The sequence below is a fragment of the Accipiter gentilis genome, chromosome 22, assembly GCF_929443795.1.
Source record: "Accipiter gentilis chromosome 22, bAccGen1.1, whole genome shotgun sequence".
Lineage (NCBI taxonomy): Eukaryota > Metazoa > Chordata > Aves > Accipitriformes > Accipitridae > Astur > Astur gentilis.
In genome coordinates this window covers 16,171,694-16,195,704 of record NC_064901.1, presented here as the reverse complement: position 1 = coordinate 16,195,704, position 24,011 = coordinate 16,171,694, and the positions used below count along the sequence as shown (strand labels likewise).

Here is a 24,011-nt window from a genome sequence, read left to right as displayed (position 1 = left end):
CCTGCTTCCTGCAGGCAGGCGTTGAGTCCGGCACCTGGCGGGTGTCAGCTGTGGCCATTGCTACAGCCTGGGCAAAAGCGGACTTGATTCTCGTTCCTCCCGCCTGGCCTTTGATCTTACCAGGCCTGTTGTCTCCCCTGCTTGTAGCATCTCCTTTCTAACCCGTGGGCTCCCTGGCACGAGGAGCAGAGTGCCTTCGTGCAGGACGGGGCGCAGCAGCCCCAGCTTGCCTAGCCTTAGCTGCCTGTGCATGCTCCTGTAGCCCAGATGATAGGTTGCTAGCACTCGATGGTGGCACACACCTATGTGCCACAGCAGGCAGGGTTTAGAGGATCCCTCTTTCGCCACCTTCCCCTTCCCAGGGAGGAGGTGGAGGCAGCCCAGGAGGTCCTGGCAAACTCCTATTCTTGCTGGGCATAGCCAGACCTTATCAGGCTTAATTGGGGTTGACAGCAGGGAGTCCGGGGTGCAAGCCGCATTGAAAAGTAGGTACTGATGCTGATACAAACAGAAATCAGGCTAGTTAATAATTAAGCTGCAGCTTGGCAGCATTCACCTTGACAGACTTGACCTTCCAAATTAAAAACCTGTCTCCCCCTCCCCCCGCCGTGTTTTATTTATTCACAGCCCTTGGTAGACTTCTTTGCAGGCTACCGCACCCGGGGGATGTGTGACACGCCTCAGTGATGCCCTGTCCCTGCTTCCCGAAGGAGCCCTCCAAGACCCCAGCCCTGCACCCGGTCCCTCAGGAGGTGGGAGCCCGTGGCTACCATGGACCATGTGGGAGCATGCCCTATGCTTGCTGCAGAGGCAGCGGCCTCTGAAGGCAGGCTGGTGCACCCTGCTGCTGGCTGAAGTGCCTCCCTGAAAGGCAGGAGCATCGGGATTGTGCTCTGCCACTGGGACATTGCGAGAGTTTGTTCTCTCTCAGCTGTTGGGTCTGTACACACGGGGCTCAACTCGGTCGTCAGCATCCCATCGGATCAGATAGACCCTGGAGCAGGTTGAGGTTCGGGTCTGGTGTTTTGCAGAGATTGGCACTGATTCCTGCTACAGGTGCTCAGCTGTCCTAAACGGTAGGTGGGGAGAAGTGGCAGATTCATGTAGGTGCTTCGTATTGCTCTTTGGGGCTGCTTAGCTCTCCCCCTCAACTGTATGGAGAATATAGGTTGGGGCAAGGGACCTGTCAACTGGGCTCCTAAGCTTGGCCTTCCTGCCACAAACAGCACTGCCTTAACTTCAGAGGACAGTCAGCAGCCTGGTATTTGGCACCTATGGGTCATTTGCACGAGTGCATTGAGCAAGATCCAGCACAATATTGACGTGTGACTCTTAATCTATGTTTGTCTCCTACATTAGGATAGAGGCTCAGTGAAAACGCGACGGCAGATTAAATGGTTTTAGATGCACCTTTGAAGTTTGTTAGGTTTCTGTGCTCTGCTTTCCTGTTGCACATTCACAAATGCGACTGCTTTTTAGTGAGGCGTGAAGGAATTACCTCCTTTTTTCCTTATCTGCAAGCTTCCTTTATTAACATTTCTGTGAGGTACCCATTTGGACGTGCTGCCTATGCCTGTTCTCCTGCGGTTTGCTTGCAGCTGACATTGAAAGACTTAGCCTGGCAGTGGTATTCAATCAGCTGCCTCCATAGGACGTCCTTGACGTGCCTTCTTGGGCGACCATTTTTCTTCTCTCTGTGCCCCAGTTCACCGTATTCGCTGCAGAGGAGCTGCGTGGTGACAGCAGGGCCTCCATTATTAATGTCTTGGTGGACACGCTGTCAGCAGGCTGCAGGTCTCCATCACTGGTCAGCTTGTCCCTTCACCACGAGTGGCCTACCTAGGGCTTGAAGGTGCCTCTGGTGGCACTTCTGCTGCTGGCAAGGTGCCCTCTGAAATAGCACGAGTCCCACAGCCCTTCAGTGCTGTGGTAAGCGCCAGCACCTTCACTTCGGTGGAGCGCCCGCTCCCACGCTCCCACTGCATCCAGACCCCAGGCTGCCAGCGCAATCTGTCCACTCTTGGACATGGACAAAGTCACTTGATTTACTCTTAAGACCTGCCTGGCAAGTGATTGCCATGCTCATCAAATCAATAGGTGATCCGCAAGTAGCTTGCAGAGACAACAAAGCCGCCTGCTAGCAGCTGAAGGTCCTGCCTCTGGCCATGGACTCGGGTGTTCCCATGCAGCCCGCCCAACGGCCGCGGACCTGGCGCACAGTGAGAAGAGATGCGGGAGATCCTCCTCCTCAGAGGAGGGTTTCGGTTCTTGCACTATCCTGCCTGGCACAGGTGCACAAACCATCATGAGCAAGACACCAGGTTCTGGGATAAAGCTGTGTCGGATACCACTCCCTACGGGGAGGAGAAAGATTTCTGCACTGCGTGTGTTTACAGACCCGCCTGCAGCTCAGCCTTGCCTAGATAGTCAATATTTGCATGAGGCTTCGCGTTGTCTTGCTGTGCCAAAGGCTTTTGTCAAATCAGTTAAAGCGGGGGCCGAGGTTTCGTTGCATCGTTTCTCCTGGAGTTGTTAAGCCAAGGAAATTCTGCCTGATATTCCCCATTTTCAGGGCAGCTCCTCTGATTCCAGACATTTGCTTTCTGCACTGTGCAACTGTAGCCAGAGTGTGAGAGCCCAAGGGACCGTGCCACCAGCTGCGACCGCAGCTTTTCAGATGTAGTTACTTCCCAGCGAAGGTTGTAGTGAGCCAGACTGTCACCAAGTCCAGGCTTTGCAACCCTGCTGGGATGGCTGCTGTGCTTTTGCTCAGCTCAGTACTGCCAGCGCACGTCAGCACGTGCTCGGCTCATCTGCCAAGCTGGGTCTTGCAGAGCTGAGGGAGCCTCCTCCCCTGAGCTTCGGGTTATGGGGGAGCTCAGACTAAAGCGAGCCGCGTACATGGTGTGGCAACTGATGTGTGAGCACCTGCATTTTCAATGATGGATACAGCTTGTCATCTTCATACACTTCTAGGTAGAGGCAAAGACTGGACTTTCTCGATCTCTGTCTTGGAGAGAAAGAGATGTATATTTCATCTAACTCCCTGCTCAAGTGAATATAAGTAACTTGAATCTTGTTCTTGATAATCATCAGTTCATGCCTCCAAGCGTAGCACGAGGCAGAACGTTTTGTCCAGGTTCACCCCTGTTCCTGCACTTCTCCAGCTCCATGCCTCCTCCCCTCTCTGCTTGCTTGGTCTTTGCCTGCAGTTGTGCCCCCGTCCCCTGGCATCCTGCATTGCCCGTCCTCTTCTCCAGGTGCTGTGCTCTCCTGTCTCTCTCATTTTTTGTAAACTCCTGGGGATTCCCAAATCCAGAGTACACTGTCTTTGAGCTAGGCAGTGATGGTTTTGATGGATACGTCATTGATTTCAAATGATGGACCCAGCTATTTCTGCTTCTGTGATGGGTTATAATAATGTCATCTGCTAGAGGAGTTATATATTTTATAAACTCTGCAGGTCTTGCAAGGCTTACAGTCTTTGCAATCAATCTAGCTGGGTTGATGAAGAGAAGGCAGAGTTTATAACTAGATTTCACCGGGACTTTATAATCTCTGCGTGATTTTTGGTGCAGAGTATGAGATCTGCTGGAGCCCACATGGGATTAATCACATCTGAGGCATTACCTGGGGTGTCTGTAACCTCAACAGGAAACCTTGGGTAACATCTGGCCCACTGCTTAGCCAGCACAAGCAGCTCTGCCTTTGTGATACCCCGCCAGGTTCTGCAGAGCTCCAGCTCCTGCTCCCAGGCTCAGATGGGCCCCGTGCTGCAGCTCGTACACCCTGGCTGGTCAGGCACAGGAAAGCCAGGGGAAACCCAGCTCCCTTCTTGAGATGTCAAGGCTCTTCGGAGAGCCCGTCGGCACGTGCCTGCACTTGGGGGTGTGGGTGGGAGAGGAGAGCCGGGACAGTGCCAGGGCACCCTTCCTGCTGGTTGGGGTGCTCCTTCCCGGCCGGACAACCAGAACCTCCCCAGGCACCTCGCTGGGTTTGCCGGGGCATCAGCAACATGAGCCTGACACAGGGTCATCTCAGCATGCTGCTGACCTGGGGTCCCGGTTTAGTTTCCTCCAGCAGAAACTAAACATCCAGTAACACGAAGGAAAGAAACGACTTGCTTCCCGACTTACTTCTGTTCATTTTTCCAAACGCTAGGAATGTGTTTGTGTGTGCATGTGTGGTTGTGACCGTGTGTGTCTGTCTGAGTGTTAGATCTAGCACTGAGTGGCACAGGGTGCCAACAGTGATGTTCTAATCGAAGGGAAATAAAAAGAACCTGTCTCTTGTTCATTCAAACCAGGAGACACGCCAGGGCGTCAAAGCTGTCTTAAAGGGCGCTTGTGCCAAATGGCAGAACGAATCGGTACCTCGGTCTCCCCAGAGGTGTGGCTGCTGTAGGGGTGATGGGAGGGGGTATGTCATCCAAGAGCGCCTGTGCAGGCTGAAGAAACATCTGGTGTTTGGGGTTTTTTTAATAAATGAAAACCATGTTGTGTATGTTCTTGTTGACTAACTGACATTCAGCAATCTCGGTCCTTTGTTTTTATGGTCCAACACCCCACCACTGCCCCCTAAATTGCTGTGTGAGCTTAGCAAGCTGTGAAGGGGCTGCGGGAGCCCGTGCTGAGGCCCTGCAGACAAGCCCCCACGGTGCCCCGGTGCTCCAGGGCTGCTGCCTACAGCTTGTTGTTGACCTTGCTTTCACAGAGGTGGCTGAGAGGAAGCTGACGGTTGAAGAGGAGGAAGCCAAGAGGATTGCAGAGATGGGCAAACCAATACTCGGCGAGCATCCCAAACTAGAAGTCATCATTGAGGAGTCCTATGAATTCAAGGTCAGTAGTTGGTCTCGGTGTCCTCCGGGAGGGGAAAGCCATGTGGCACTGAAGAGCAGCCTTGGAGAGCAGGCCTGAGGAGGCAGGGGGGTGGCTGCATGTGCAGGGAAAGGGCTGCTGGAAGAGAAGAAGGAGTATGCAATGCAGTAAAGGGTGGGGGAGACCTACAAGAAATGCCAGGGGAAGTAGGCAGAGGTGGAAGGAGAAAGACAAGGGAGGCCTGCTGGAAGCAGAAGAAGCCAATGTGCAGGAGAGGGCAGGACCAAAGCGGTCTCTGATGGGGCAGGAGTGAGGGAAGAAGGAGCCTCGTCAGGATTAAGGGGTGGCAAACAAGCTGGCTCTGGTGAGGTTTGGGTCAGCCTGTCCAGGGAGAAGGTTGGACCCAACTCCGGTCATGGCCTCATCTCGCTGGCAGGAGAGTGCTTGTGGCACTTCCACAGTTTGGCAAGGGTCTGTGAGATCAGGGTGCACTGCGAGATCAGCCTTGCCTGCCAGCAGCGGGTTTAATTGCTCTGCATCTTTATTCCCACAACAGAGCACCGTGGACAAGCTGATTAAGAAGACAAACCTGGCTTTGGTTGTAGGGACACACTCCTGGAGGGACCAGTTCATGGAGGCCATTACCGTCAGTGCAGGTGAGGGGGACATCGGAAAACCCACACCAGTATCCGCAGGGTTCGTGCAGCCTGGGATGAGATCTGTCTGGGCTCAGGAGGCAGTGGTCAGTGCCTGGTCAGCGATGCTCAGCTGCTGCGTGCGTGATGGCCATCAGCAAAGCCAGTCCAGGGAGCTCCTCTGCTCCAAATATACTGGGCTTTTGCAGATGCATTAGCCGGGAGCCCAAGGGATCCATCTTTTGGTACAGAACCATCCAGGAGGCTGGTTTTCAAAGACTTTACATCCGCTGGCGGTGTTTCTGCTGCCTCAGTGGTCTGATGAGCAGCGTACAGGCAGCAAATTCCCATCCTGGCTGGGCTGCTGGCTCCTGGTGTGCCCAGCACTGTCCTCTTCAGGTAGCTCCTGCTGCTGCAAGACGTCCTGTCTGCCACGGCCAGTAGAGTCTCGGGGAGTAGGGAGGGTTACCACATGTGGACAGATGTTGCCCCACAAGGCAGCAGCTGGTGGAGGGCAAGGCCCAGAGACCTGCCGGCTGTTGCCCAGGGAGCCTGAGAGAGCTCACCGCTGCCAGAGCCAGGCAGCTGTAGAGCGGACATTTTAGGCATGCCATTAACGACACTCGGGCACCTTTCTGAACCTTTACTTGATGGGTTGGCATCTTCCCCGAAGGGCTGTTTTCCCCCCAGCCATAGTGCAGGCAGCAGGCGGTTGGGTGGGAGCTGCCGCCAGTGGCCACAAGAGCTTCTTCTGATGTGAAAGAAGAGATGCAGCGTATTCAGTTTTCTTCTTTCTAGCGTTTAAGAGAAACTGCTTCTGTGGAAACAGTACCTCCGTCCTTGGAGCAATGTTTTTTCTCAGGCCTGCTTCTCTCTTCCTATGTCTCTCTCCTTCCCTTGCCGTTTTCCCTGTGCTCCCTACCGGCTTTCTCTTCCTCCAATTTATTTCCATCATCCTGTATCTGCACAAAGACCAGCAGTGCTTCCAGCCTCAGGCCTGACCTGGCCCACCAGGCTGAGGAGGGGACCCCTCCAAGGGCCTGCAGGGCTGCTGCTGATACCTTCACACAGACGAGAAATTTCTTGCTGGGGCACTGCTGGTGACCAGCCCGTGCTCTGGAGCAGAAGGACCAAGAGTTTCCCAGTTCTATCACTTTCTGCTATTTTTTTTTTCCCCCCCAAAACATCACTTGCCTGTGTAACTTCATGGTGCTCCTCAACAGTGATCTCCACAGGTTGACTACGTCCTACGTGACTGCCTGTGGATGGGGACGGGGCTGCCCTTCCGTGGGTACAACACACCGCTCTGCCACTCCCCAGCCCTGCAGGCTCTGGGGTGTCCCGGGATGCACCCCCCATCACTGAGGGACCCGGCGTGCCCTGAGCACGCTGTCGTGGCCGGCACCATGCCACCTTGTCCCAGGACAGCAGCATCCCTGGAGCCCTGGGGTGGGAGGGCCAAGCACGGGCTGCAGCCCACCCCCGTAATCTTGACCTGCCCCATCACGAGCACTGGACCTCTCCTTCCACATTGTTTGCAGCGGGTGATGAGGACGAGGACGAGTCCGGCGAGGAGCGCCTGCCGTCCTGCTTTGACTACGTGATGCACTTCCTGACCGTCTTCTGGAAGGTGCTGTTTGCCTGCGTGCCCCCCACCGAGTACTGCAACGGCTGGGCCTGCTTCGTCGTCTCCATCCTCATCATCGGCATGCTCACGGCCATCATCGGAGACCTCGCGTCCCACTTCGGCTGCACGATTGGCCTCAAGGACTCGGTGACCGCTGTCGTCTTTGTCGCCTTCGGCACTTCTGTACCAGGTGGGGTGGCCATGGGAGGGGTTGGGGTGGGAGGAAAGTCCTCTGGTGGCTCTCCTGCCCTCAGGGGAGCAGCTTTGTCATATGACGGGGCTCCACAAAGTCCTGACCCCAGGCGAGGTCTGCATCCCACTTAGTGGCAACGTGGGGTCCCTGGACCCGGGAAGGGGGTTGTGCTCCAGGAGAGGTCCGTGTCCCAACCTGGTCGGTGCCTCACCTGAGCGCCCCTTGTCCCCCAGACATGAAGCGTTGCCCATTTCTCCTGTTGGACCCCCAGTGATTTCTCCTTCCCTCCTTCCCCAACCCCAGACACATTTGCCAGCAAAGCCGCAGCCATCCAGGACGTGTACGCCGACGCCTCCATCAGCAACGTCACAGGCAGCAACGCCGTCAACGTCTTCCTGGGCATCGGGCTGGCGTGGTCGGTGGCGGCCATCTACTGGGCGTCACAGGGGCAGGAGTTCCAGGTGTCGGCGGGCACCCTGGCCTTCTCCGTCACCCTCTTCACCATCTTCGCCTTCATCTGCATCAGCGTCCTCCTCTACCGCCGGCGGCCCCACCTCGGGGGGGAGCTCGGCGGCCCCCGGGGGTGCAAACTGGCCACAACGTTGCTCTTCGTCAGCCTCTGGCTGCTTTACATCCTCTTCGCCACGCTGGAGGCCTATTGCTACATCAAGGGGTTTTAGGCGGTGGAGGGACGGTGCCGTCGGGGGGAGGGACCCCCTCCTCCGTTACCTCACCGGACACCGGTCCTGGAAGCGTGGTTTCACCGGAGGGGACAGCTGTCCGTCGGGGGGGCCACCGCCGCCCAGATGGTTGGACAGCTGGGCACCAAGAAGGGCAAAACCATCACAGAGTGAAAAAAACAAACAGACAAAACCCACCCAAAAATCATACAAAAGAAAAGAAAGCAACAATGGCAAGTGTTGAAATAAAACAAAACACAATAAACCCAGCCACTGACCCCATTCAATGAGATTACGAAGTTTCAGCCATCTCCAAAGGCCACCTCTCCCACAGGGGCTTGTCTCCTTTCCTCCCGAGCACCCCTCCGCTGTAAGGAGATGTCTTCTTATTTTTACTGGTTGGGAATTGCAGAAGTCTGATCAGGAATTTGTGGGGGTTTTTTCTCTTTTTTTCCGTTTGCTTGTTGCTTTTTGGTTTTGGGGGAGCACGCTGCTTGATTTTTTTTTTTTCCTTTTTTACTACTTAAACAGAAAAATGTTAAAAAATTTAAACTCTAAAGCTTCAAGCTGCCGTCAGTGCTGGAAATGAACATGTGTATTTTCTGAAGCCACAAAAGACTGCGACACAGTCAAAGAACTTTTTCACTATTACCCGTTCCCTCCCCCGCCACCTTCCATTTCTTTCTTTTTTTAAGAACATCACAAGACTGATATATTTTTAATACAAACAAACGCAGACACACAGACACAGACACACACATTTAGTGACAAAGGCTGGAGCATGTAGCATCTCAATCACCTGCCTGGGCTAAGAAAAAAAAGGAGGAAAAAAACCCCCAACCCTCTAATATAATACGTATCATGTATATTTTGACTATGGCATTTCTCTTTGTATAATTAACTTCGAGCTTGTGGTACTGCAGGGAGAGAAAATTATGTTAATTTACATCGATAATGAAATAAATGGCTACCCAGGAATAGTCTGCCCTGGGGGGAGCAAGAGGGCCAGGGAAAGCGGCACCAGCTCCTTGGAATGGTGGTGGTGGTGGTGGGTTTGCTGCGCGGTCCTCCTGCTCGGAGGTGGAAATTAATTCAGGAAAACCAGGCTAGCGTGCCCGTATGTTCCCAGTGCCATCCCACCCTGAGCTGTGGCGTGGCTGCCCTTTCACTCGTTTGCTACCCTGGTTTTCACAGCACCCGCATCTCGCTGGTGGTCTTCAGGCCATTGAAAAGTACGGGCTTAAAAACTGCCACCCACGTCAGGACTCCTGTGTCATCTTGAGTTACCTTTCAGGAACACCAGACAGACAAAAAGGCATCTTTTTCATTTGAAGTGCATTTCTTTTTAAGGGGGGAAAAAAAAAACCAAACAAAAAAAAGCAACAAAAAAACCACCACGAGAGTATGTCATGAATTACATCAATGGCTGCAAATTGAAATGTTGGGTTGGTAATAAAAATAAATAAAAACTATACCTATATCTATATAAACAGTGCTATCTAGAAACATATTTCTTAATTGAGAGCCCTGGAAGAAATCTTACTCTTTGTAAAGTGTTTTCAAGATGAAGATCATTTCTTCTATCAAGAAACAGGTGCTGAAAAGGGAAACATTTTCTTCATCACGTTCCCTATAATAAGCCAAACCTTGGGAGGCAGCGAGTAAGAGCGGGGCTGCCAAAAGGTACATCTCTGCCTGGTGCTGTGCTTTGTGCTGCCCCGGGAGGCGGGGAGGAGGTGTCCGCAGGTTAGGAAAAAAGCAATGGGAACAAGGTTGTCATGGACAAAAAAGAGATGTCACGTAGCAGGTGACTAGATGAGTGACGATGGTTCTTAACACAGAGGTGAAGTATTTATTTTCATACAAAATGTTTATCAGATACCTATATCTCTATGTAAATGTGTATACACATAAGGCAGAGAAGAAGGATCCTTCTCAGAGGAGCAGCAGGAGCTTTGCCGGTTGGAGCCTACCGTGGGCGAAAGCCGTTGGGTTTGAAGCCAACAAGCATCCGACCTCCTGCCTTCTTACCCTCCCTTCGCCATGCTTTTGGGGAAGGGCCTGAAAAAAGATGGGCAAGAAACCCCGAGGCCAGGCTTCTGCCGAGCTCGCCGGTCCTTCTGGCCCCCGGCTGTGCCCACGGCCACCGAGAGCAGCTGCTGCCGCCACCGGCCACCGCCGCTGCCCGCCGGCCGGGGACCCCAGAGTTCACACGTGCGACACTGAAAGAAAAATTACAAAAGCTCCGAAATGCTGTCTGTGGGGATTTAAAGTGCAGCTCTCAAGGGGAGGTTGTTATCATCGCTGGTTTTAATTTGGGCATACGAAGTCTGTTGAGCTTTTATTTTACCCGTGGCAGCTCACCCACCCCTGGGTAAAGCCCGGCCTGGGGAGCTGCTGTGCTGTTCTCCTGTTGCTTGTGCTGTGTCCACCACGTGCTTTTCATCCGCTTCCTTCTTCAGGTGACTGCAGGGAGGGGATGGGGAGGAGGACTGGCGGCCATGAGTGCCAATTGCATGGGGACCGTGGTGCCCTCCATGCGCGAGGGCGATACGAGCCAGGCCTACAACATCTGTGGAGTGTTTCTTTTATTTTTATTTTTTACTTCATTAAAAAATATGCAAGCTGGAAAAAAAAAAACAAAACAAACAGGTTTGGTGCCTTTGGGGTTTTTTTTTTTTTTTTTTTTTTTTTTGCTGAGGCTTTTATGTTTCATTTTGGGTCTAGCTATCTGCTTGCTCCTGTTTTCCTTTGGGCGGGTGCCTGGACTTGGTCGCACTGGCTCTGGCTGGTTTGCAACCCCGTCCCCCCCAGCCCTCCAGTTTGGTACTGCTGGGAGGACCCTGCAGTGCTTGCCCCAGGCTGGCTGGCGAAGAGGAGATTTTGCTGCTGGTGTTGTTGTCTCCGCTCCTTCCCCTTTGTTTCTGCTGTCAGCTTCCCATGGCAGCCTGCAATAACAGCCCCTGGCCTCTCTCAGCAGCCCTCGCACTTCGGGTGGCACGTGCTAACCTTTCTGCCTCCTTCTCCCCTCCATCCCCGCTCCTCGCTGAGGCCCTGTCGCTTCTGCGGTTGTGGATAAATAACATGTCCTGGCATAGGAGGGGAAAGCCAAGGTGATCAAAGGAGCTGCTTTGTCCCTGGGACCTGCCATGGCACGGGGACACAGTCTACGGGCCACGCGTGGCGTGGGGCCAGCGGTACCTCCGGCTGCCTTCCCACCACTGCTGCCGTGGGGTGCACCCCTGGCACCCCACGGATTTTGCCATCCAGGTGATGCCGCGCTGCATGGGTGCTGGTCAAAAATCGGCCCGTGGGTAAAAAAGACTTTTGCAAAGAGGCGTCACTCGCCTGTCCCCCTCAAGCTGGCCAGGAATCGTGCCTGGGCTTGGGCCGGTACCCTGCTGCCTCCTCACCCAGCGTCACCACTGACTGCTGTTTTCCACTTGTACCCCGTGGGGGTCACTTCCCACCCCTTGCCCCGTCGGCCAGCTCGTGCCCCCCGTGAGCCAGCAGTGGCCGCAACGAGCACGCCTGCTCCTGACCCGGGGGAAGCGCACAAGCTCTGGCTCTAGCCAAGCACCCACTGCCTTTGACTTCAGTGAAGGGGCTGGGGGGGTGTGGGGTGAGACCCTTTGGGGCTGGCTCGCTGCCACTGCCGCACAGAAGCATCCCGGTCCCCACAGGTGCTGAGGCTTAGTCGGGGACCAAAGGGCTCCATCCCAGAGCAAGCTGGGCGGAGGAAGAGGAGCGTGCAGGTATCAGGAATCCGCTGCGATTCATCAGTGAGAATGAAGTGTTAGTTAGAGCCATTGAGCAAAGGCTTTTTCAGCTAGGAAGGAGGCAATTACAGCTCTTGGATTGGGCTTTGTCACCTTTTTGGCAGTCACTGTGGTGTTGGTGTGATCAGGGCTCTTCTGGACAAGAACAGATTAAACACAAAAATCTTCTGTGATGCACATTTCCTCTGATTCCAGGGCTGGGGCTGCTGGATGGTTTGAAAGTCACTTGTCCCTGGTATGGGACCCTCCATCCCAAAGTAGCAACACGACCTCACCTCATTGCACCATCTGCAAGGAGAAGTCCCATTATCTACGTGTGCCACTTTGGGATTCGGCTACCCTGGCCCACTGCTGCAGTGGGATGATGCCTACCTGCATGCCTCCACCAGGGTAGCACTTTTTGCTTCAGGAAAGCATTTTGGAGGACACCCAGTACTGTTTTACGCAGACGCTGATGAGATAAAGTGTAGGTAACAAGACATTTGAGGAATGACCATCATCCACCTCTGGACAGCGCAATAGGACAGATATAGATAGTAACACAAAGGCATCCAGGAGATCCGGTCATGCTTGGACATGCCACCATTCAAAGCCAGGAAATTTCAACCCATTCTCAGTCACACTTTGGTGTTAAGTGGCAGCAGGTCATTCCTCGTATCATTCACCTGGAATTGCTTTTTTCCTGGGGAAGAAGCCAGACAGAAGCTTTTTGGGGTTAATTCTGCCAGGAAGTGGTTGCAGCCCTGACCTTGGTGTAGGAGCCAGCCTGCACAAATGGGAGCAGCAGTTGCTCAGCCCTGGCCACAAGCTGGAAAGTACTTGTCACCAAGAATAACCTTTGTAGTATTATCTGGAAAAATTGTTTTTAATGACCCTTGTCATCTATATGCGTGTGCCAGCAGCAGCCAGCTTGTTAATAACAGAGCTATGTGTGCCAGTGCCACTTAGTGCCCAGCAGAGAAGACAGTGCTCCCAACTTGCCTCTATAGCGAGAGGGCATTAAGGACCTCTTAGTATTTAAATGGGTTATTTAAAATATGTAGATAATTAACACCATGAGTAGATTTACCCCCCACTCCCTCCTCACCGCCACCCCCCTTCACCCAGGAGGTCTATGCTTTCCCAGCAGCGTGCGGTGGCAGGGACAGACCAGCCCCCCCAGGCCCATGGCTCTTGCCCGCAGATGGCCAGGGGGTTGCTCATGCTTGGACCCTCTGCCAGCAGCAGAAACCCTTGGCCCCTCTCTACATTGCACTGGGAAACGCCGCCCTTCCCCACACTTGGCCTCGGGTGGTAACTGGAGCTCAGACATGGAGCCTGCGGTTGATGATGAGCTCATCAGATGGTCCTGCTGCACCTAAATGTGAGCATTCACCAGCGTCCCAGACAGTAACGCTGCTATTGCCACATATGTGGCAAGTTGAATGGGAGCTGTGGCTAAAGGAAAAATGGTGACCTACCTACTACTTAGCGCTGGGTGAGCACTCAGAAATTGGCCCAGTTTGAAGAATGCAATAAAAAAATTACACAGGTCTAGGAAGTACTTTGAAACTGGTATGAAAGCTAGGTGAATTAAAGAAATAAACGGTTCAAACAAAGGTATTTTTTTAGGGTGTAAGATGTGAAGTTAGAAATACCTTCCTAGGAAGATGTCTCTGCTGTCTAAGAAAATAAGCTTGCATTACAGAAACACTGGTCCCATTTTGTGAGAATTATTTGTGTACAGCTTGTGCACATCCTTGGCACTAAGGCACACTGTACAGAGCACCTCCATGCCTCTATCAACACTGTGGTTGTCCAATAAGCTCTTAAAAAAGTTATCAATCAAAAGACATTCGTTTGCCTCCTCTTCTTCAGGAGCATCTTGGGTAGAAACTAACAGCAAACCCAAATGTGGGGGGGTTTTGGCCCTGCTGATTTTTTTTCTTCTTGTTTTCTTCACAAAGGCATGGAAAACAACTGATTACTATTCTTGTTGTGAGACCATTTTGTATGTGGTAAAGCCCTTCAGGTCCTCTACTTCCTCCTCTTCCAGCTTCCAAGAAGTCGTTTCTGCTGGATTGCTGCCCGCTGGGTCTCGCTTTGTGTTTGCACATTCACACCAGCTGCCTCACGGCAGGTCATGGCATGCTCCTCTGCTGAAATTCATCCTGTTGACTTGGACTATTCCTTCAATCTATCAAGCATTCCGGTCCTACCTTTCATAGGACCCTCACAGCCTGCCCCCCCCCCCCCCCCCCCCCACCCCGCCCCAGGTTAATATCACCAGGAAATTTTATAGCAAAGCAATTTCTTAAAGCTGCTGCTGAAAACACTGAACAGACCTGGACCCTGGACAGCCACTGGAAATATTTCCCCAGAAAGCTCTCTGACTTTGACACCGAACTCAACGTATTGCGAGTCTAAATAGGTTGCATTTCCTCAGCTTGCTTACGAGAATGTCTTCTGGGACAGTGCCAGAAGCCGTACCAAAGTCAAGACATATCACATCTAGTGCTGACCCCCCGAGCCGTGAGGCTAGTTATCCTGTCAAAGAATGGAATCAAATTAGTTTGATATGATTTGTCCTCAGCAAAACATCAACAAACCCATTCCAGCCTTTTTTTTTTTTTTTTACAAATTTATAAATCTATCTAGGGCATTAGAGAATAACTGGTCAGTAGCTTCCTATTTTAAGTAAGGTTTCACACAGAGATATTAGGACATCAGGACTATAATTCCCTAGTTTTTTCTTCATCTCTAGTTAGATGATGTTGCCATGCCATCCTTAAGTCTCCTGGAAGCTCACATGTAGCCTACAATGCTCCAACACCCATCCCATGTTTCGTATTTTTCCTTTTCGTGCTTCATTACGTGGAAGAGCTCTTGATCCCCTTTATTGGTCTCTACTTACGCTCCCTTCATTTCCCTTGCAGCATGATAGTTTCAGCTCTTTTATCAGTGCTCAGATCCTTTTTTATCCTTTAGGACATCTCTTCACAGATTCTGCCCACCAGTTTTCTGAATTCATTGATACTTGATATTTTATTTTTTAGAGTCTAAGTACTTTAGATTAACTCATTTGACAAAGGTCTGGTATTCAACTGCATTTTGAGGAGAAAAAGCCTGGAGCAGACATGTGAACGCTTGAAACAATTGTAACAGCTCAAGAGATGCAAAAATTTACATTCACTTTGGGCTGCAGTTGAACAGATCCAACTTCAGCCACCTTCATACAGCCCTGTCTGTTATAACCTGCCAGCTCATAGCGAGAACATCCAGTCACTTCAGAAATAGCTCCGTCTCTTCAGCCAAATGCTGTGTCAACTCTTTTCTGACATGGTGAAGTCAGCAGGGATTACTTCAGTGGTCTTAGCCAAAATCATGACTGAGGGAGATAGCCGTGGTACTTTGTGCTATGCAAGGCGAGAGCTGTACTGTGCAATGGGACACTGGGCATTCAAACTCTGCAGTTTTTATTGCTTTTATTGCAAAGCACTGAGATGCTACAGAAGAACTTGTTTCACCGAAGTGAGTCCTTCATTCACGTACCAAAAGGCAATGAATTAAGGATCTGTTTTGTACTGGGACGGAATGTGTCTCTTTTAGTAAGGTGAGCTGAATTCACCTGTACTCCAGCCTCCCAGATCTTGCACTGAGGAGCTACTCCGAGCTCCGAACTAGGGCCACCTAGTTGTGAATTGCATGCAGAAGACCTGGGCCTGCTACTCCTACTGGCACCAGAGAAGAGGCAAGGTGTGGAAACCTCAGCCTCCGCAGGAGCCACAACCTTCTGCCTCCCTCCTCACGCCACGTCCACCCCGTGCACCCCTCTGCCTGCAGCACAGCGCGGGTCTAGCTCGGGCAGGGAGCAGAGCCACCCACCGCCAGTGCCTTGTCTTCAAGGGGAGGCCGGTCGGCTAAGTACACAGCGGGGTCACGGCTCCTCTGCCTGGGCTGAGAGCCAGAAGACCCTCAGCCCGGTCCCAATGTGCTGAAAGAAAATGCGGAATGCGGAATAAACATTCATTTATGCTTTTGCAGGAGGTGGGGATATGGGTTAGTGCTACAGCTACAACACGTAGCACAGAGCCGGTGGTGTTTTCTGAACGAAAGCTAGGCACCTCCCGGTGTGCACAGGCAAGGCACCTCTGAAAAACAAAACCAATCATTAAAATCAGTAAGCAGGCCCTCAGATACAGAATGGCAGAAAGCATCATTGCTTCCCAACGCAGCCAGCCTCGGCTCTTCTGGCAAACACTCCATACAAAATCCTTGCTGTTACCCTCCTAGTTCCTGAGGCGGTGGTTTTTTTAACCCACTTTGTTTTCAAGGTGTTTTCCAAACCAAGGACCGCCACTTCTGCAGATCCCGCTGTCCAATTGAATATCAGCTTTTGGAGGGTTGCCAAGTTATTTTGCCTGAAATGGCTTGTAAGGGCTGGCTGCTGAGAAGTCAGAAGGTCGGCATTCTGCATGTGGATTTTGTTAGTTATGTCAAAGATGGGGGGGGAAGCAGGGAAGAAGGAAAACTCTTTGGGCAAATATCACTGTTGGAAGCAGAGGCAGAAGCAAGCTCTTCGTAGTTCTTTTGACTTGCTTACAGAATGACTGCACTGCCAGGTAAGGGGGAAGGCCTCTCAGAGTGCCTTATGTTGACCCCAGAAACAGGAAGCATGACCAAAGAATTGCTCTTTTTTAAAAAAAAAAAATATTCTCTTCCTATTTTTAATTGAGTCTTGCAGAACCCCGGAGATGACAACTGCTGCTTCTCCCTTAGCCCTCAAACTTGTTACCTTGGTAATGCAAGGAAATTAGCTCGGTTTGCCAGTTTATTCTTAACAAATCCACACTGGCTGTCACTCATCCCTGCATTTTCTCCTTTCATCATCAAACTTGCATCTAAGCCCTTCTTTGCCCATCTATCAACAATCCAGCCTGTGACTACTATACAAGCAGAAAACCTCCCTTTGGGACTGCAACTGCCTCCCTTTGATGTGCAATGAATGAGTTGGCTCCTTATTAATTGCAAGAGATTTACATGTGATCAAGTGAAATGACATAGACAGTGATGAGAAAACTGGTCATATCTGCTAGATGGGAAGGGTGTGTGGCCTTCTCTGTCATGGACCTCATGCTGCAGCCTCTGATCAATACCACCTCCCTGCAGCCTAAGAAAAAGTGTGTTTTACAATAGCAGCAGCTTCGCAGCATAGCTTGTTACTTGTCATCTCTGAGGATTAAAAGGTTTTGGACAACAGCTGGAAGATACTATTTCAGGCTCCCATGTAGTGAGGCATGACCTGCAAAAGTAAAGCAGGAAGGTTCACTTCTGAAAGGGGATGAGGAGATGTGAGGTGCGGTGCCTGCCTTCTACCCCTAGTTTAGGGGGACAGTGCTACGAGATCCCACTTGGCTGTGGGTCCCACCTTCTGTGGTCAACTCTACTCTCCTGCTGAAGCTTCACAGCCTTTCTAAGCAGCCTGGACAGATTCAGGCAGCTGTCATCACGCCACCATGAGGCACTCTGGGGCATGTTTTAATTCAGCCTGGAGGCTTACACACAGGAGAGAAACATCCAAGGACCTCAGATCCTGACCAAAGACTGACACATGACTCTCCGAGCAGGGAAGTCCCCTTCCCTCTCCTATGGCACTGTGTAGGTAACAGAACATTATGTGGAAGAGAGAAGTTCTGGAAATCAAGACTCAACAAGAAACCACCACAAGACACTGGAGCAAAAGTTATCTATTTTATTACAAAACCAAAATCAAACAGATGCCTTTCAGTCTAACAAACAATGCCATAGGCAGAAATGTGCTGGGGCAGGGTAAGTTCAATATAAATTCAGGCCATGGAAAGCGGTGCCTTCACACAGATGTATCCCACCGTAATGCAGTTCCCTCCGACACACTACACCTTTGGAGGATCAGCAAAAAAAGGAAAGATTTTTGCTTCTGGCAGGAAGAGCAGATGACTTGCACTGCGGAGCCCTGGTTCTCTTCTCTGTCCCAGCTGTTTTCAGCTGTCATTCAAAGTAGAGCTGGAGAGGCCCAGGAGGACTTGAAGGATAAGGAGAGACATGCCCAGGGTCTGCTTCCAGGCACAACACTGACACTCCCCATGACCCAGCTTCAGTAGGACGCTACTGATGCAAGGCAGAGCAGAAGAATGCTTACTACCGCCAGGTAAGGACATGTTTGGCCTGGCAGCCAGGTGGACTGGCCAGTTATCTGGCAATAAAAGCAACAAAGGAAGAGGGGAGCTGAGGCACTGCTCTCTTCTGATGAGTACAGACTGTTTGGACAACTCAGAGGATGGGTTATATGAATCAGGACCAGTACTATCTGCATGATCTTCCAACAAACCCAGAACAAGTAACCTAACCTCTATCCGGACATTACCCAATCATGCTGGCTGGGTCTGGCATGCCAATGTCCAAGTGTTGCCAGCAGCTGCTCAGAGGCCCGTGCAAACCCAGCGAGTCAGGATGCGGGGACTTGGGACTTGTCTCATGGAAGTGAAGGGGAAAGCAATATAATGCTTGGACCCAAATCCAACCATAAGGTCAGCTCTAGCATAGCAACATGAATACCCACCAATACCAAAGCTAACATCAACAGCCACCCCTTGTTTAGCTTCCTCGAAGAACTGACCCAATTCTATATTGCAAACTACATGTGAATGCAGGCCTTTTGGAGGGGAAGGACACAAGGATGAGAAAAAAGAGATCTGCAGAAGGATCTACGTGACAGGCAGGAGTGTTGGCTGGCTGGTTTACTGACATTTCCAGACAAAAGATGCAGTGACTTTTAGCAGCTCTGCACTCCCCCCGCAATCTTGTGGGGCATTGCCTAGCGTCAGTGGCGGGCTGACAGAACTCCTATAGGCATCCAATTGGCTGCTTTTGCTGGATGCAACTATACATTAAAAAACACCAAACAAACCAAACACCAATCCAGCAGCCAGCGCTTTTAATTCCTAAAACTAGCGTATTAAAAAAGGAGAAGTTTTTATTTTTTTTTATACAGCTGGATTCATTCTTTACTCCTACAATAGGATTAATGAGTGACAGGGACATTTCTAACTATACACTAAACCAAATCATTTCAACACACAAAAAATGTGCCCTGGGCATTTAGAACGAGAAGATGCAATCAAGAAGATGGGAGCTTGCAGGCCAAAAGAGCACATACATTGTATGTGAGAAACTATGAAGATCCGGCAGCAGGATCTGCTGTTGCTAAAGAGACGCCTTCTTTATGTTACGGTGGTGTGATGTATACTTCAGAGATTACCAGAGGTGTTTTCAATCACGCCAAATGCTTTAATTAGCTCCAATCTATTTCCCAGAAGAAGAGTTATTACTACTCTTAAACAGTTATTTATGGAAAGATTTTTTTTGTTTTTTCTTTTTTTAAAACTTTCCATTTTGTCAACAAGGCCTTAACTTACTGCATCAGGACACTCCTGCTGTGATGTGTTTATCTCATGCTATCCTCACGATGACATGCCACAGAGTGAAGATGCTGTGTTGCAACATCCTCTACCAAAGCAACAAAGTCTCAAGGGACAAGCCCAGTCTCTACAGTAACGCAATGCTCTTACAAGCCATCATTGCTGTGATCTCATATTGGCACCGCATGTTGTCATCTCCAACTGCGGATTCTTGGTCCAGAGCCAAGTGTCACAAGGATCGCCAGGTCCGAAGCAGGAGCCTGCTCAGAACACCTCCTACGAACAGGCAAGTGCTGCCAGTGGTTCGAAGTGCACAAAGCGAAACGCCGCGTGTCCCATCACACTCTGCCCAAACCTAGGGCTGCTGATACGGGTGTTCCTGCCCTGCTGCTGACTTCACAATTGTATATGAGATGAAGTAAGAAACTTTGGAAAAACTGCTGGTAGTTGAAACAGCCCCTGTGGCCTCCAAGAACACTAGGCTCCTCAATCCAAGCCTTCACTGTTATTGTAATGTGACACTGGAGTGTGATTAATACTGATAACAGTGAATCTGGTGAAGTGGATACTCTAAGCTAGGCAGGCACACCACTGTGCAGGAGAGGAGCTTGGGATTCATAACCACCGAAGACAAGAATAGTCACTGCAGACAGACCTTCGCCAGTGAGGATGGCCCAAGCTGCAGTGTTGAAAGATAAGTCAACCAGACTGTTGGGGACCAGCAGCATGATTGCGTCTTTCTGCACTGACAAATATGTTCTTTGCTCTTGAGCAAAGCAACAGGCAGGCTAATGCTGCTTTTAGCAGGCTTCTCTATTTTTATTGTCGTACAACATATATATGAACGTTTTGTCAGAGAGGAAGATGCAAGACTTCACTCCACCGACTCTTATTAGGCCTACAGCTCCCATGTCCTTCCTACAGCGTTAGATCCCCGAAGCATGGCACATCTTTGCTAAGCATGTCTTCTGAGCCTGGAGAGTAATGCATCTGCAATTCATTTCTGCCCAACTTGCAACAGGTGCAGAAACTACTTTTGTATGTCCTTAATACAACCCTTTTCTATCCCTACTTTAAGCAGCTGTGCAGTGCACCAATACTTAGGTGAAATCTGTGCTCTCTCAAAAGCCCAGTTGTCTGTGAGTTGCACAGGGCTTCACAGCAAGAAAAGAAAAGGGGTTCAGCTGCTCCCAAGAAGCACCTGGTACCTGGGGCACTGTGTGCACATCTGCAAGCACAAGTCACGCTGATATACTCGCTCCTTTTTGCATGGGGGTGATAAGGTTTGCAGCTGAATGATGGTTTGGTGGCAGAAATGAATGCATTACTGTAATCCATTAAATGCAAAGTGTTCCTCTAACCCTAACAGCCTTCAAAAGCAAAGGGAGGAACAGAACAGTGACTCCAACCCCTGTACAAGACAACTGTACAATTTACATATATATTTATATACAGTATATAAAATTCTCTTTGAGTCCCAGTGAACTCAATTTTACGTCATCAGTAGCTGTTCCAATTTTAAAAAGTCATGATCCTGCTTCCCCCCACTCTCCAAAGTATTAGATAATGGCATTGAAAAGCAATTAAAAACAAACCCAAACCCAAACCAATTATTAAAAAGTGCAAACGTTCTGGGTGCCACTTCTGCTTCGTTGGATGTTGCTAATGCTGCAAGCTTGCTCACAAGCAGCAAGGTGTCTGTCCGTCTGTCGCTGGATCTTTCTTTCCTTTGGGTTGGCTCCTGCCTTCCCCTTCCGTCTTCTGCTGCTACACCAGGCGACCTACTGAAAGGGTGGGGTGGGCAAGGAGGAAAAAAAACAAAACAGAAGCAGGGAAAATGAGGAAAAAAGGCAAATTAAAACCAAAAGGGCACCTGACTGATAAAGATACAGCACAGCCTCTGCTGCAGCCATGGCCCCAGAAGGCTGAGATCCCAGAGTAAGCTGTGAGGCTGAAAACAACCAGGGGCTAACGAGACAGCCTGGCTGAAAAAAGCGTTGAATGAGTCACACGGAGCCCTAGGGACTGATGTATTTTTAAACATAAACCACCACTTTCCTCTCCCTCCCCCTCCTCGGAAATGGGCACGCAGGCTGGGGAAACAACTGGTCCGACATCTCTCCCTCTGCTCTTCTGCCTGCCACGGTTGATGCAGAAGCCTCCTGCCGCCAGGCTGCCCTGCCACCATCTTCCCTGTGAGCCACAGTCAGCTGCCTCCTGCCCGAGCAGGCGAGCAGGCCCCCAAGGAGGCAGGGACGCAGGGCACGGGCAAGCCACCTCTCCCCACCTCTGCAACAGCCCAATGCAGCGGTCTCCCTGCTCAGTGGTTTTCAGAGACTTGTCTGCACCAGGCGCTCTGAAGCCTCCGAAGCCACTGAACCCGCAGCGGAGACGCAGCGTACTTGGAGCTGAGGGTGCCAGGACCCTGCTGAGCTATTAGTGTCCCAGCGGACGGTGCAAGGGTGCTGCCTGGTGCTTCAGATAGACGCGCACAGCCCCGCGCTCGTCTCTTCAGAAAGCTTTCGTTAAGCCCCTCATCAAAGGTTCTTAAAGAATCAAAGCTCTTACGGGATCAGAGCGAGAGCTCTGTGGATTAATTACAGGTGAAAACATGCTGAAGAGAAGGCAGAAGCGTGGATTTGATTTTCAGAAAGGAGAAAGGTTACCAGACAGGCCTCACGGGGATCGGTGCTAATTGGCGTGCCCTGCCACGGGGGGTGAGTATTGTCAAATGCAAAATTATTCCAGATAGTCATATTTAAAATTGACTGCACAGCTCTGCCAAAGGCTCTCACAGTGCTCAATGACCAGCTCATAAAAACAGTGGATTGACTTCAGTGTCTATACATGCAATGCAGTGGGGATGACCTGTCCTACACTGAGCACTCTGAGTGACCAGGAAAGAAGTTGAAGCCAGAGTATGCAATTACTTGAATACCTCCGCTCAGCTTTTAGTGGCAGACAAAAATCAAATATGTGCTCAGAACTGAGGACACACCAGGAAACATCACTGCATCAATATATAAGGCTTAGCTGATCTTTATCTTCAGTCCTCTGTTCAGCCCATCTCATCAGGACCAGATGAGGTACCCAGAAAAGTAAGGAGGATAGCAAGAAGTATGGGAAGACTTCTGTCATTAAGCAAATACGTAGCCTAGGTCTTTTCAACACAGAAAGGAGCCTAACCAGACATATGTTGGAGGGCTATAGAGCAACAGGTGGCAGGTGAAAGATAAGCAGGGGAGAGCTCACGGTTTCTCACAGTCCAAAATGAGAAGCACCCAATGAAACCACGAGGCAGCAGGTCTAAAGGCAAAACAAACAGAAGTTGTTCTTCATGCCTGATGAATTCATTGGCACAAAACACAGAGGAGAGCAGACCTTCACCGGGACAGAGAAGAGTCTTCATGGGAACTTGTCCTTGGAGAAATGTAATGTAAACACAACAAATCACCTAAATCATTGCTTGCTAGAATCAGTGAGAATTGGGTAGGAGAGTGTTCCTCCCATAGCTGCTGTATCCTATTCTAATTCCTTAGCAACGGACTGCCCGCCCCAGCTAAAGACAGTGCTGGACTTTGAGATGATGCAGCAGAGCTACATATTATTATATTCACACCTCTTATGAACAACTTTGGTTTCCAGCTGTTTCTGTATTGCTATTCGTGAACATAGGAGAGCAGGGGAGACTGAATTTTAGGACACATGGTTATCACAGAAAAAAAGGAAACATTTTGACAAGATACTCACTGAAAGGGTTAAGGCCTTGTCTTTTTCCACTGGGGAAACTGCTCAGGCTACCTGTAAAATCCAAGAACCACGTTAAAGGCAATAAATGCCGTGGCATGACAAAGGAGCCTCCCCACTGTCTGCTGCCGGAGGGCAGGTTCAAAGGAGCTCCTCTGAGTGTGCACACAGCAAGTCCTGCCAGCGCTCCTTAAGATTCACATGCAAGAATCAGATTAATGTGCTTGAGATGAGAGATGTTAAATACCTGGTGTTGTAGTAGTAGCTGAATGTCATGAAATCCAGAGGTGTGGTGTGGGCAAGAAGCAACAATTAGAAGGTTAAACTAAACCGTGGAAGGAGGAACAAGAAGAAAGGAAGGATGCAAGTAGTGCCATGAAGTTTCCCAAAACAGTTTTTGCTAACAGCAAGCAAAATAATGTCATGTAGAAAGGGGGCAGCCAGAAAACAGCGAAGGTGTAGGCAATACAGATAGCCCAAATTTACTAAGTCTTTAGCTTGGGCCAAACAATCAAACAGGTGCCCAAAATCAAAGACCTGAACTCACACCTGGCAGAAGGGCAGGGACAGACTGCAGAGCTGCGGCTGTGTCATGAGGTACCGGCAGGCGCACCCTACACCAGATGGAGCTCACGACAAGGGTTCTCACCTCAGCAACAAACCTGCTCCTACCATGCCCTGGGTACAGGCGGCTCAGGGATTACAGGAGCTCTCCAAAGCACATCACGTTTCCTGCTAGCTACTTGGTCCGATTTCAGGTGAGGGATTAGCTGGGAATGGGAATTCCTGCTCCCCCCCCAGAAGCAGTAAGCCTGTTGCCACCCTACGCTTCAGCCCAGCCCAAGACTTATCTTCGATTTGTGCGTGCGTCTGACCCGATGGCACAGCTTGCTTTGCACATTAAGTACTTTGCACGCTCGGAGCTAAAGCGCACTTTGCTCGGTGCGAGAGCAAGACGAGCAGCGGGTCAGAGAGCAGGGCTGAGGCGGGGGGAGCCCCGGGGACAGGAGGCTGGGTGGGCTGCAGGGCAGAAGCGGAACCGGGGGAAGGAAAAGAGCGGGGGAAAGAAAGGTGGCAGCGGCTGAATTTGAAACAGG

General features: G+C 50.7%; 2 protein-coding genes across 7 annotated transcripts in view; one reads left to right on the top strand and one right to left on the bottom strand.

Annotated features, from left to right (window-relative positions):
- SLC8A3 (solute carrier family 8 member A3) overlaps positions 1 to 10,573 on the top strand; it is a 117,082-nt gene extending 106,509 nt beyond the window's left edge. For all 3 annotated transcript variants that reach the window (XM_049825815.1, XM_049825814.1, XM_049825816.1), the window contains 4 exons: positions 4,714 to 4,838; positions 5,374 to 5,473; positions 6,994 to 7,269; positions 7,576 to 10,573. In XM_049825815.1, the coding sequence (XP_049681772.1) occupies positions 4,714 to 4,838; positions 5,374 to 5,473; positions 6,994 to 7,269; positions 7,576 to 7,952 (878 nt within the window). In that variant the 3' untranslated portion in view covers positions 7,953 to 10,573. The remainder of the gene's footprint in view (positions 1 to 4,713; positions 4,839 to 5,373; positions 5,474 to 6,993; positions 7,270 to 7,575) is intronic.
- Positions 10,574 to 17,497: 6,924 nt separating this feature from the next.
- SMOC1 (SPARC related modular calcium binding 1) overlaps positions 17,498 to 24,011 on the bottom strand; it is a 138,615-nt gene continuing 132,101 nt past the window's right edge. For 3 of the 4 annotated variants that reach the window (XM_049825888.1, XM_049825889.1, XM_049825891.1), the window contains 2 exons: positions 22,918 to 22,968; positions 17,498 to 20,951 (listed from right to left, as the gene is read on the bottom strand). In XM_049825888.1, coding sequence (XP_049681845.1) covers positions 20,935 to 20,951; positions 22,918 to 22,968 — 68 coding nt within the window. In that variant the 3' untranslated portion in view covers positions 17,498 to 20,934. The remainder of the gene's footprint in view (positions 20,952 to 22,917; positions 22,969 to 24,011) is intronic. The other variant, XM_049825890.1, reaches the window with a different exon arrangement.